The 12,770-nt window shown below is 35.4% G+C and overlaps 1 protein-coding gene across 1 annotated transcript in view; it reads right to left on the bottom strand.

The window, feature by feature from the left end:
- The window catches only part of cutlet (chromosome transmission fidelity protein 18 homolog), a 138,498-nt gene that overhangs the window by 19,301 nt on the left and 106,427 nt on the right, over window positions 1–12,770 (bottom strand). The window contains 2 exon segments of the mRNA XM_067098543.1: window positions 2,813–2,871; window positions 10,729–10,767. Of these exon segments, the coding sequence (XP_066954644.1) occupies window positions 2,839–2,871; window positions 10,729–10,767 (72 nt within the window). The 3' untranslated portion in view covers window positions 2,813–2,838.

Raw genomic sequence — 12,770 nt, 5'->3', positions numbered from 1 at the left:
CATTCATACGCCGAAAGTAGTCTATTTATAGCTTACACCCGAGTTGTAGGCTGCAGGCGTAAAAATTTAGCGTCATTTAAGTTGGCGAAGTTAAAACCCTTGAATAATCTCTTTGCCTCACAGCTGTCAAGTTCTTGTCCCTTCAGATTAGCGTCAGTGGGAAATATTAGTTATGCTCGTCGAGCTTGTGAACAATTGGAGGTCGATTGAAAAGAAGAATTGAATTCTATTATTACAATTTTGGTAAAGGGGGATATTATTTAATACCTACAGTGTATTGTCACGAATGACGCCTCTTCAAGGCACAAGTAATAGCATGCCTGTAATTCCAGGATAGCATTAAGGAATCAGTGGGTTTACATTGGTTTCCTTTTAAATTCTGCCTTGTATGTTTTATTTTGTTGTTGTTATTTTGAAATTTTGAAGTGTTCTTTGTTTATTTTCTTTTGAGCGCTTTATTACCCCAGTAAAGTAAATCCGAATAAAGAATGGGTAGAAACAGTACTTAGGAAGTATTTGAGCAATAATTAATTTGCAAGCAAGTTTACCCTTTTATTGTATATTCTAAATTGCACTCTGCTCCTAAAGTAAACCTTCAGTTTGTTATTGATTAGTGTGGCATCAGAGTTTTACAAATAAAGTAAAGTAAAGGTTGTAGTAAAGTAAAAGATAGAATAAAGTCTAACGTTTTCTTCGCTCATTTTTGCTTTTGTCAATATTCGCACCCGTTTATAGGTGTGAATATTATCTTGCCAGGAGCTGTAAAGAGTAGCTGTAAAAATCCGCTAGGGAAACTCTCTTTTCTCCTTCCCTGCTTTGGGTTGGTTTGAACCTTTGAAGGTCGGGAAATAAGGGCTCAGAGAAAATATAATAGTTTGGGGACAGTAAACTGGCTTTGCACTGTTTTTCTTTGGTACAGGGAAAGAAAATCATTTTCTATGATATCCGGTCGGCGATCTGGGTCAGGACATCGCCCCCCCTACCCCTGTCCAGAAGCAATAAAAGGTCAGGGCCAGGATAGCTCGCCCACACACCGCCCGCTAGTTTAAGCCGAGAACAAGTCCAGTCTCGGGCGTTGCCCCTGCCCTCCTCTTCCGCCGCCACGTGGATCCCATCGCTGCCCTGTGTGCCCGTGTTCCATTCCGTGGCCTTAGAAGACTGCAAGGGGATTGCAAGTCTTCCAAACGCGAGCTGATGACATTAAACAGCGACCTTTTCATCATCCCAAGGGCGCCCTTTTCCGCCCAATCTACGATTTGAAGAAATACCTTGGAGAGGAGGCTACCATTTATCCACGCTCCCACACGTGTTTCTCGGCAGAAGACGCGTCATCCCTGCGCCCTACAAATGTGGTAATGTACCCAAAACGAGTTGCTAGTCACGATTACTTAGCCCTTTTGCATTTATTAATCTCTGGGCCTATAAACTTGTGTTCCCTGATATTCCTTGGTTCAAGCCAGGCCCACGTGTTCACAGCTTCTTTCCTCTGAGTCACAAATAACGCCTCGGGGAGTCCTTGGCGCCTTCAGTGCACTCCCCGATGTAATTCAATCCCAAATTCCAGCATTAGATGTGTAACGTGGGTCCAAATATCGTTTCAGAAAGACGCCTGTAGCAGAATTATCCTTGGTCCGTGTTCCTGGCATTCCTAAGCCCCCTTCCGGGAGGACTTCTATGGCAGTAATTTTACCGTATTTTCAGTTAATTTTCCTTTTGACCTTGTGTGCTATCAAATATAACTATTTTTATATCCACGTGTTTCACGCACTTCCCTAGTGAAGAGCCCTCCGCTCCGTGTACTTCCTTTTTTTTGTTTGTGTTTTATATGTCCTGGGTATCTTACAAGGCCATTTTGAGTAAAGTAAAAATTGTGGAGTCATAAGATCCACCTGCACCAGGAAACATATAAATATATATATATATATATATATATATATATATATATATATATATATATATATATATATATATATATATATATATATACATATACATATATACATATACATATACATATATATATATATATATATATATATATATATATATATATATATATATATATATATATATATATATATATATATATATATATACATACATATATATATATATATATATATATATATATATATATATATATATATATATATATATATATATATATATATATATATATATATATATATATATATATATATATATATATATATATATATATATATATATATATATATATATATATATATATATATATATATATATATATATATATATATATATATATATATATATACATATACATATATATATATATATATATATATATATATATATATATATATATATATATATATATATATATATATACACACACACAGTAATCCCTCAATTATCTGGATTGCCATTACCACAACTCGACATTATCCGACACACTTGGACCAGGATCAAGGCCCCTAAGGTATATATAAGATATATAAATTTCAAAAAATTGAAAAACCACCCTCCAATGGTTTTTAGTTTTAAGGAATGTATTATTGAAAATGAAATGTGCTTGTGTATTTAGGAGCAGCCTTCAGTCCTGAAACTCCCCCAAAAATCCAAAAGCTGAAACACAGCTTGCCTCATGGGGTTGATAGGGATTGTGGACCTATCTATCTATCTATCTATCTATCTATCTATCTATCTATCTATATATATATATATATATATATATATATATATATATATATATATATATATATATATATATATATATATATATATATATAATGGTTGAGTTTACATGCATGTACACATAAAAGAAACTTACTTTTCTCTTCTTGGAAAGCCTGACGGTCAATAACTCATTCCAAAGAAATCCTTAGGGACCTGGAATGAATGAAAATGGTAGTCAATGCATGTATTTATGTTGCAAATGACCTTTAGGAATACATATGCTTTTAAACAATACTCTAAACATAACATGTCAACCTGAAGTCAAAGACAGTTAACTAAGTGTTACAACTAAATGTAACCTATGATGATTTTTCAACATAAAGCCACCTTCTTCATAAGTGATTGGAAACTATGATAACATTCCTGGCAGGTTATGTTGAAGTGTACTTTTTCAATGTGACTGGTGGAAATGTATAATGATTAGGGAAGAGACAATGTTAGGTTTACCATAAAGTTTATCAAATATTTTTTTGCTTTAGGCTGTAACAACCAGGGAAGGTTTTCACCAAATTTGTTTTACATATAGTCTTTTTTCTATTCTTTCTTTTCTTTTTAGTTGTTGTTCTATAAACCTGGAGATTACTGACACCTGTTCAATTACTTCCCTCTCTAGAGAACCATCTGGCATTTATGATACATAGGGAAGGCTATTGGAGATGCCTAGAGAAGAGGAGGAACTAGAAGAGGGATTACATATCCCATCGCTGAGCACTTCCATCACCTAGGGTTCTGTCCCCAAGTCTTGTCAAACACTCAAAAGGCCTGCAGATGGCCTCCTACACAAATCTGAGGGCTGCAAGAGTAATTTTTTCAGATGGAAGTTAAAAGCCTGATGAGAAACCATAAAAGGGCTTTGAAGAGGAAGAAGATGACTGTGAAACAGGCAGATGAGTCATAGAGTCTTAGAGGGCAGACCAGAAGAAAGCCTTCCTTGGCTGACTTCCAGGACGCTTCAAGAAATCACATTTCTCCTTAACTACCTTAAAAAGGGCTGAATTAAATAAGCATTTAAGGGGTGTGAAAACAGAAGCCAGCTTTTGTGAAAGTGATACCTTCATGGTAAGACAAACAAAGTTGCTCTCCTTTAAGCACAGTTTTCGTAAAAGTATGTGACAACTCCCACCATGTATCCGAGTTGGCTTTACCCAGGCAAATCAGAAATTCATAAGACCCTTCTAAAATCTTAATATATTTTGGCACCACAAATTCCTTAATCTAATGCAAGAGGTGAGCAATCGTGCTAAGCAAAAGCTCAATGAAAGACAAAACTTCAATCACTTGTAAAAAAGAGACTTGGACAGATTTCCCTCCTCAGGCGTTGGACCAAAGAACCTCACCGGTATCAAGAGCTTGCCTTTTCAAAGGGTCCATCCAGTCAAAGATGCCTGCATCCTGAGAGAAGACAGCTTAAGCACTAGCAAGACACCAATATCATATGAGGCAGCTCTACAGAGCAACATATGTATGAGAAGAAACACAAGTACTGTGTTCTTGAAAAATGCCTATGTGCCAGAACACAAGAAATCTCCTGAAATTATGCTCTAGCTGTATGTGAAAGCTCAAGTTTTTTACAGAGTTAGCAGGAACCTACAAACACAAGGACAACAGACATCTAGTCTCTTTCAAATCCATTTCCTCCACCGATGATGATAAAGGGAAGCTCAATGATCAGTGAGTTAGTCAGTTATAAATGATTTGTTTAACCACACCTCTGAACTCTTTTAGGGTTCTTCTCAGGCTGGAAAAAGGGGGGAAAGAATACATAAAAAATTAAGTAATTAAATAAATAAATAAATAAATAAATAAATAAATAAATAAATAATAAAAATGGGGAAAAAATCAAAATAAAATAAAAAATTGAGGGAAAGAAAAAAAAAGGAAAAGAAAAGGAGGGGAAAAAAGGGGGGAGATTATATTTTATTTATCAATTGAGCTGCCAAAACACAGATGACTCAAACAAAAACCCTGACTCCACAAGAAGGAAGGCACCAGAAAGGGTGCACCATCTTGTGCCGCAAGATGGCCAAGAGAGCAATGAAATAACCCCACTAAGTGCATGAAGTGCACCCTACTGGTGAGCCAAAAAACAGCTGGGAAAGTGATGACAGCACCAGTAAATATACAAAATGCACCCTCTTGTTGTGCCAACAGACGCAAGAGAAAATGATGACATGATACCATTCGCAGTGCATGGCTGGGATGGCAGCAGAGAGGAGGGGAAAAGGGGTGGGTCAGCGATACCAGACACCACTGCTTCACTCTTAGCCATCTCACAAGACAGAATGTCATCAACAGAAGACAAATCACAAGCCAGTAAGGGTGGTAGAATGGCATCTAGCTTAGATTCAACAGGAGCACCTGTTAATAAAGAAGGTAAAACAGGAACATTTGAGGTGGTTGAGAAAGAAGGGCCACCAACATTATAAGCTAAAGATGATACAAGTGGAAGAAGTAAATTACAAGGAGAAAAAGGAGTGGAAGGAATATAATGAGACTATGAAACAGATACAGATGAAATAAGCTCAACAGTAGATTGAACATTATCACTGGAACTTTAACAATAACAGAAATCGTGACATTACACTTATTGTTATTCTCCCTTAAACTAGGAGATAGGGCTAAGCCACCCTTACTATCAATAGAATTTGATAGTGGTGACTGAGATAACTGGTGTGACGATTTATGCTTTCTGAAACGATCTTTAGTGAACGAGCCAAATGCTTAACTAACTGGGTCAGATGAGAGGAAGATGTTGGAGAGCACAGAATAGCTTCCTACTTAGAAATAACCTAGTTCCTTGCTGCAGAACAGTCCTAAGCAAGGCTACTGACTAATGAGGCCACCAAAACCTTTCTTCTCAAAGGGGACCACGAAAAACAGCGCACACTGGGAGGCAGCAGACTGATTACCCAAAAATAAATTCTGTCAAACCTTCAACAGATTCTAAAATAAGACTAACATCCCATTCTAGTTTAAGATGCACTTTTCCTGAACAGAAGGGGGAAAAGAAGGCAGAGCTGAGGTTGTAGGCTCAGGTGTAGATAGAGGAGGGGGAAAGGCTAGAGTAGGGGAAGGAGGAAGGTAACTGGGAAAAGTAGGAGCCAATGATTAAGAAGTACTACATAGGCCTGTGCCCTGATCTAAGTACTGTAATTACTTCCTCAACTTATCAGGCTGTTTCCTCTTCCTATATTTAAGGAATTAATTCATAAATTCAAGTGACCATCCCTTACACTCTTCACCCCTGTTGTTATCACACTCCTGACCCCTACAACCAGCCCACACTCTGTGTCTAACTCTACAGAATACATTCTGTTAATGTAGAACTCATTTCTGCAAAGCCTGATGATTTTGCTCCTACTGTCAGCCAAAGACATCTTGAACAAGCAGCAAAAGTCACACTATCATGAAACCTATCAACAGCCAAATTTGCAAATGCACAGACAACCCGAACAGGATGATAGCAAGACGTATTCTGACAAGCACTAAAACATTCAAAACAGTCATCTGGGTCACCCAAGCGATCTTCTTTATTCTGAATGCTGATTGCACCTGCCAGCACAAAGATATCGCTATCTTTAACATTAGGTAAGACTCATCCCAAACAATACAAATTACTCAAAAATTATGTTTCTATTACATAGTTTTTTTTTATCAAAAAACCACAATACACTTTCCCAAATATTCTACATAATGTTATTCCCTGACAATTTGTAGAGACACCTCTATGACCTTCGTCCTTGTACAATAGAGCACTCAGACCTCCCACCAATTCCTTCAGAGCCATTCCTTATCCAGATATACCTAACACACCCTAGACAGCCACTCAATCACATTTTCACTACTGTACTGTACTTCAGCACTTCACCTGTAATCTCATCAACTCCTGTTGCCGTTCCATCTTTTAACATCATAACTGACATGATTATGTTTTCAAAGGTTACTTCCTCAGGCATTCTCACACTTAATACTTTTTTGCATAATTTAGATATGCCTCTTATCTACTGCTGTTATTTCATTAATGTAGATCACATCATACATGTCCTGGAGAGGTTAACTTCTCTGTGTAAACATTCACATGGAAAGCCATCATTAACTTGAAAGCCAAAAAATAACACATATTTGCAAAAATATTCTTCAAAAATACCGTAAAGACAAAGAAATATATATACTGTACATTCTCTTCAATCAGAATTCTAATTTTACATCTTTCATTCCTTAGATCCACTTGCTCATTAACCCACCTGCATTTACCTCATAGTGTAAACTTGTTATCCACAAAAGTTATTTGCTCAGATTTACCACTATATTTTCAACAAGTTCCATGTTTTCAGTAATTTGGTCTTTGAACACCTCATTTGTCCTCTGTCTACTATTAAGTGATCTCCTTTGTCCTGTTACTGTGCTTCAAACAATCTTTGTTTTTTCTTTCACTAACTTTCTACTTTCAACAACACAACACTTGATGTTTTTATTCCCATCCAACATTCCTTTCCCAAAATCACTCATTCCTTTCTCTATGACACCATGCCTGAACTTTGCTTATACCTCATATATCTCTTTCACTTCTGTGTTTTGAACCATTACCCATTTTCACGTAATTACTCGTTTGGTTGTGGTTTCTTTTTCTCAAAATATCCTTATCTGACATTCACAGCCACATTTCCAGATTTTTCTCTCAAATGAAAACTTGTCTATATACACTTTCCCTTATAAGATAATGATCAAATATACCTTTGATCACTCCTCTTCTCACCAATGCAAACATCCACTTGTATTACACATACCCATTATTAACACCCTTTCATCCTCACTATTTCCAATATTCATACCCCTTTCTGAACACATTTCCACAGTTTTCCAATTGCATTCCTCCAGGAACTTCATTCCTATTAACTACACCACCACTTCTTTGCTGCTTACCTTGGCATTTAAATTGCCTAGCAATATCACCTTTCTCATTCTCCAAACCTTGCCAATCATAGATTTTGGTTCTCCTCACCTCATTCTTTTCCTTTCTGCCCATCAGAGAGTTTTTTAAGTTCTAACTCAAGAAGACTGATTTTGTTTACATAAGATCATTTTTCAATATTTAGTACTTTGTTTTATTCCCTGATGGTCTTGAATGGTCAAAAGATTTAATTTGCCCTCGGTTACTTGATTTTTTTAAGCCAACTAGTCTATCTGGAAGACAATACCAGATTAGTTTGGCATTTTGTATATTTGTCTTGAGTTCCAGTTTAACTGTTCAACTCATCATTTAGTACAAAAATTACCGTGTTATGATCAGTGTTGCTAGTTGGCAAGTTCTCAAAAAGTTTGCTACCCACTATCCAGCTTTTGGCCATATGAAAAAAAACCTTTATGGAATATATTCTGAATAATGATTATTGTAATTATGCAGTACAAGACTCAAGTCTACCTAATACTATGTACATGTTTACTTGTTGCAAATATTAAGGGAAAACAAAATATATTAGTGAAAAATCTATCCAATTACAGAAATTTGTTCAGCTCAACCCATTCATTATCACAAAGAAACATTCTGAGAATTAGAAAATAGCTGACCTTCCATCAATATCCAAGAGAATCCTTCCAGTGCAATGTTTTAAGTGCAGATTGAGTTCTTTATGCGCAAAAAATTCTCTTTAAAGACCCTAACAAGTTTAATGACATTAATAACATGAACTGAAAAACATTGGCATAACAGAAGAACCTACAAAGAATACAGCAGCTGATGAGGTTAAGAAGGCCCTTAGAGAATGAAAAAGGAAAAGACCCCAGGACCATCCAGAGTAACAAGTGACTTGATAAAAGCAGCAGGAAAGCTGGTCGTCCATGAGCTTGCTAGAACATATGAAAACTTCATAAAGGAAGAGATAAGACTCGAATAGTGGAAAAGGAGCCTCACAGTAATGGTACAAAAATGAAAGTGAGATGCAATGCAGGAACAAGACTCCTTGGGTATATTAAGAACATATGAGGGGCGCGGCGTAACAAGGTGGCAAGCGCCACCGCGGTCGAACTGGTTTTATTGTGAGCGAGCAGCCAAAGTACAGCACTATCCTGTACACACACTTTGTCCCTTATGTTACTGGCAAAAGGTTCGAAAATCCATGCAAAAAAAGTGGAAATTTCTGCCTTAGCGAGTTCTCACTGCCATACATCATGTTATTACCTGTAATGTAGTCTGTTTTTGGTACGGTAATTGTTTTTGTTTTATAATATTTTCATGAAATTTTACTCAGATATGTTATAATAATAATTTTAGAGCATTATTAGATAAATATTTTAGGTTGTTTTCATAAAAACATGCTTTAATTGGCTGTATGAAAACATTTCCATTGTGTCTTTATTAACACTTTTACAATCTTACATTACCTTCACTTTTGTGGTTGTGGCTAGCTAAATGACAAACATACTATAATGATTTTTGCATATGTAATAGGCGAATAAAAATTTCCTTTAAAATGAGGTATGATTCATAGAAATCGTTTGGCTGGTTTTTTCTTTATGTTGCTTTTCATAGTTGGCAAACTTTTAAATGCTGCTTTATCATTTTTAAAAAAACGGCGCTTGGCACCTTATTACACTGCGCCACTCATATTGGAAAAGGTGCTGGAGACAAGGTAGAGAAAAATTGTTAAAATCAACACTTGTTTGTTTGGCCTGATGCCAGAGGTCAGCAGTTTTTATACAGATGTGACTACTCAAAGAGTAAAATGCACAGAGAAAGAGAATATACCACATACGGTATTTGTGGCTTTTGAAAACATATTTGAAAAAGTACAGAGATAATTTATGAAATGGACATTATAAAAGCAGGGGGTTACTGACTCATTAAGCTATTGTATTGTTACTTTACCATAATAACAGATCTTGAGAGATGGCAGAGGCAGATGTAACAGAAGAATTTTAGAAAAAATATTGGTATTCATCAAGGCTCCCTAATGAGCAGTTTGCTGTATATCATAGTAATGGAAGAGGCTACAAAGAAGTACAGACAAGACAGAGCTGCTTTCTACAGATAATTTAATGTTAAAAACAGAGTCTGAGGAAGAGGTGGTTGAAATGTTTAAAAAGTTCAAGATGTGGAACAAAGAGAGGACTGAAAATCAAAATAAGTAAAACACAACTTTAAAGGACTGGCAAAGAAGCAGAAGAAAAAGGTCAATCAGAAAAGTGGCCACGTGGCTGCTTGGGGAAAGGTGCAGCATGAACTCTTCTGAGTATACCAAATGTAACAGATACTGTAGTGTCAAAAGAAGAGTCACGATTACAAAATATACATGGAGTAAATTTTTTATGTCCACAGGGTATTGCAAGAGCAAATGGTTAGGAGAGAGGAGTTGAGAAATCTTTCTGACAAACTGGAAGGTCTTGGCAAAGGTAGATCATTTTTGGCTATGATAGATGGGAAGGTCTTAGAGAGGAAGAATATCAGGTTACCCACGGGGCACAATGTAATGTGGAATAAGAGTTGAGAGTACAGTAAGAAAGAAAGTAGCTACACCATGGATGAATTGGAGAGATAATTAGCGAATAAAAATGTTCCACAGGTATATAAGACAGTTACTACTGTATGCATTAGAGATGGGTACTGACAAAGAAAATATATGAGACTTTGGAAAGGAGTGACTAAAAAATGACAAGATTCATGGCTGGAGTATGGTGGGGAGGCTGTATTATGAATGAGGAACAGGTAGAGAGATGTGGTGCTCAAGAGGTTGGAAAAAAAGACTATCTCAAATATTGAGGTGATGAAAATGGGTGAGGAGCAGTTGGTCAAAAAGGTAGAAGATATGGAAAAAACAGGATGAAGACCTGTAAGAAGGGCCAATAGAATATGTAAAATGGATAGATAAAGACCTAGACATAACAGGGATTCAGAAAGGGTGTAGGACAGAAAAGTGGAGACAACTCAGTTCACAACTAACTCCATGAAGGGAAAAGCTGACACAAAAACATTTGTGATGATGGTAAAATAAATGAAAAAAGAAATATCCTTACCTGAGCCACATCTACTACTTTGGAAACTCCACTTCCCTTCTGAAAAAAAATATAAACAGTAAATTTCAATTCATGTATAACCTAAAATATGCTAACAGTATTTTAACCCTTAAACGCCGACTGGACGTATCGTAGTTTTCACTAAAATTATCTGTCAAGGGACGAGGGATGCACTCGCACGCCGACCACAAAAATTTCAACCTTCGTCAACTTTTGACTGACCAAATGGTGGAGAAACACAATTGCAACCTAAAACTCTTACATTCTAGTAATATTCAATCATTTACCTTCATTTTGCAAACAAATTGGAAGTCTCTAGCACAATATTTCGATTTATGGTGAATTTTTGAAAAAATTTACTTACGTCCACACGTAACCGGCCAAAAATTTCAGAAATTCTTTTCTGGTCTATTTTGTCGTAATTTTTGCACTCAAGCTTTATATTAGCCGTTAGATAAAGTTTTATATGTGAAAAAATGTTAGCAAATTTCTCATGTAAAATAACAAAAACAACCCATGGTTGTAGCTTATCAGTTTGGAAATATTTTCATAAATCACGCATAAGTGCCAAAATTTCAACTCGGTCAGTTCTTTTACTGACCAAAATGGTCGAAAACGCAATTGTAAGCTGCTAAAAACTTACATCCTAGTAATATTCAATCATTTACCTTCATTTTGCAACAAATTGGAAGCCTTGAGCACAATATTTCGATTTATGGAATTTTGAAAAACCTTTTCCTATGCCGTCCGCTGGTACCTTCTGTCAACATCTCAGAAATTCTTTTCGCTCACTTTGTCGTGAATGTTTGCACCGTTTTATATTAGTTGCTTACAAAAGTTTTATATATGAAAATGTGCAATTTTATGTAGAATAAAACAAAAATAACTCATGGTTGGAGCTTCTATCAGTTTTGAAATATTTTCATAAAATCATGATAAGTGCTAAAATTTCAACCTTCGGTCAACTTTGACTCAATCAAATGGTCGAAAAAACGCAATTGTAAGCTAAAACTCTTACATTCTAGTAATATTCAATCATTTACCTTCATTTTGCAACAAATTGGAAGTTTCTAGCACAATATTTCGATTTATGGTGAATTTTAAAAACTTTTTCCTTATGTCCGGCGTAACGCTTGAACATCTCAGAAATTTTTCAACACGTTGTCGTAATGTTTGGCAACGCTTTATATTAGTCGTTACATAAAGTTTTATACATGAAAATGTGCGCAATTTCATGTAAAATACAAAAATAATAACTCATGGTTGTAGTTTCTATCAGTTTTGAAATATTTTCATAAATCACGATGACAAAATTTCAACCTTCGTCAACTTTGTCTCGACCAAAATGGTTGAAAAACGCACTTGTAAGCTACAAAACTCTTACATTCTAGTAATATTCAATCATTTACCATTTTGAAAAATCTTTCTTTACGCCCGCAATCTCGCCGAAAAATCTCAGAAATTCTTTTGTCACTTTGTCGTAATGTTTGCACCGCTTATATTATTGTTGTTACATAAAGTTTTATATATGAAAATGTGTGCAATTTCATGCAGAATACAAACAAAAATTAATCATGGTTGTAGCTTTTGTTTGTTTGAAATATTTTCGCTACAAATCAATACGAAACAGAAAAAATTGACCTTCGGTCAACTCTTCAACTCGACTGAAATGGTCTAAAACTAATTGTAAGCTAAAAACACTACAGTCTAGTAATATTCAATCAATTACTCTTCATTTTGCAACAAACAGGAAGTCTTCTAGCACAATATTTTCTCATACTTATATGAATTTAAAAAAATTTTTTTTATGTCCGCACGCTACTAATTCATGCATCATTTTGTGATTGCTTTTTCTGTGTTGCTTTGATCATTTTACAATTTGTTATATACCAAAAATCATTGCAATTTTGTGTACAATACAAAGAAAAAAATAACTTGTTAGTTTTAACTGTTTTGCTTACAGCATTTATTTGTATACAATTATATATGAAAATTTTTTTTATGCTGTCATATACTCAATATTTATATATGATAATGATATT

This window comes from Macrobrachium rosenbergii, chromosome 55, assembly GCF_040412425.1.
Source record: "Macrobrachium rosenbergii isolate ZJJX-2024 chromosome 55, ASM4041242v1, whole genome shotgun sequence".
Classification (NCBI taxonomy): domain Eukaryota; kingdom Metazoa; phylum Arthropoda; class Malacostraca; order Decapoda; family Palaemonidae; genus Macrobrachium; species Macrobrachium rosenbergii.
This window is presented reverse-complemented; position numbering and strand designations above follow the sequence as displayed.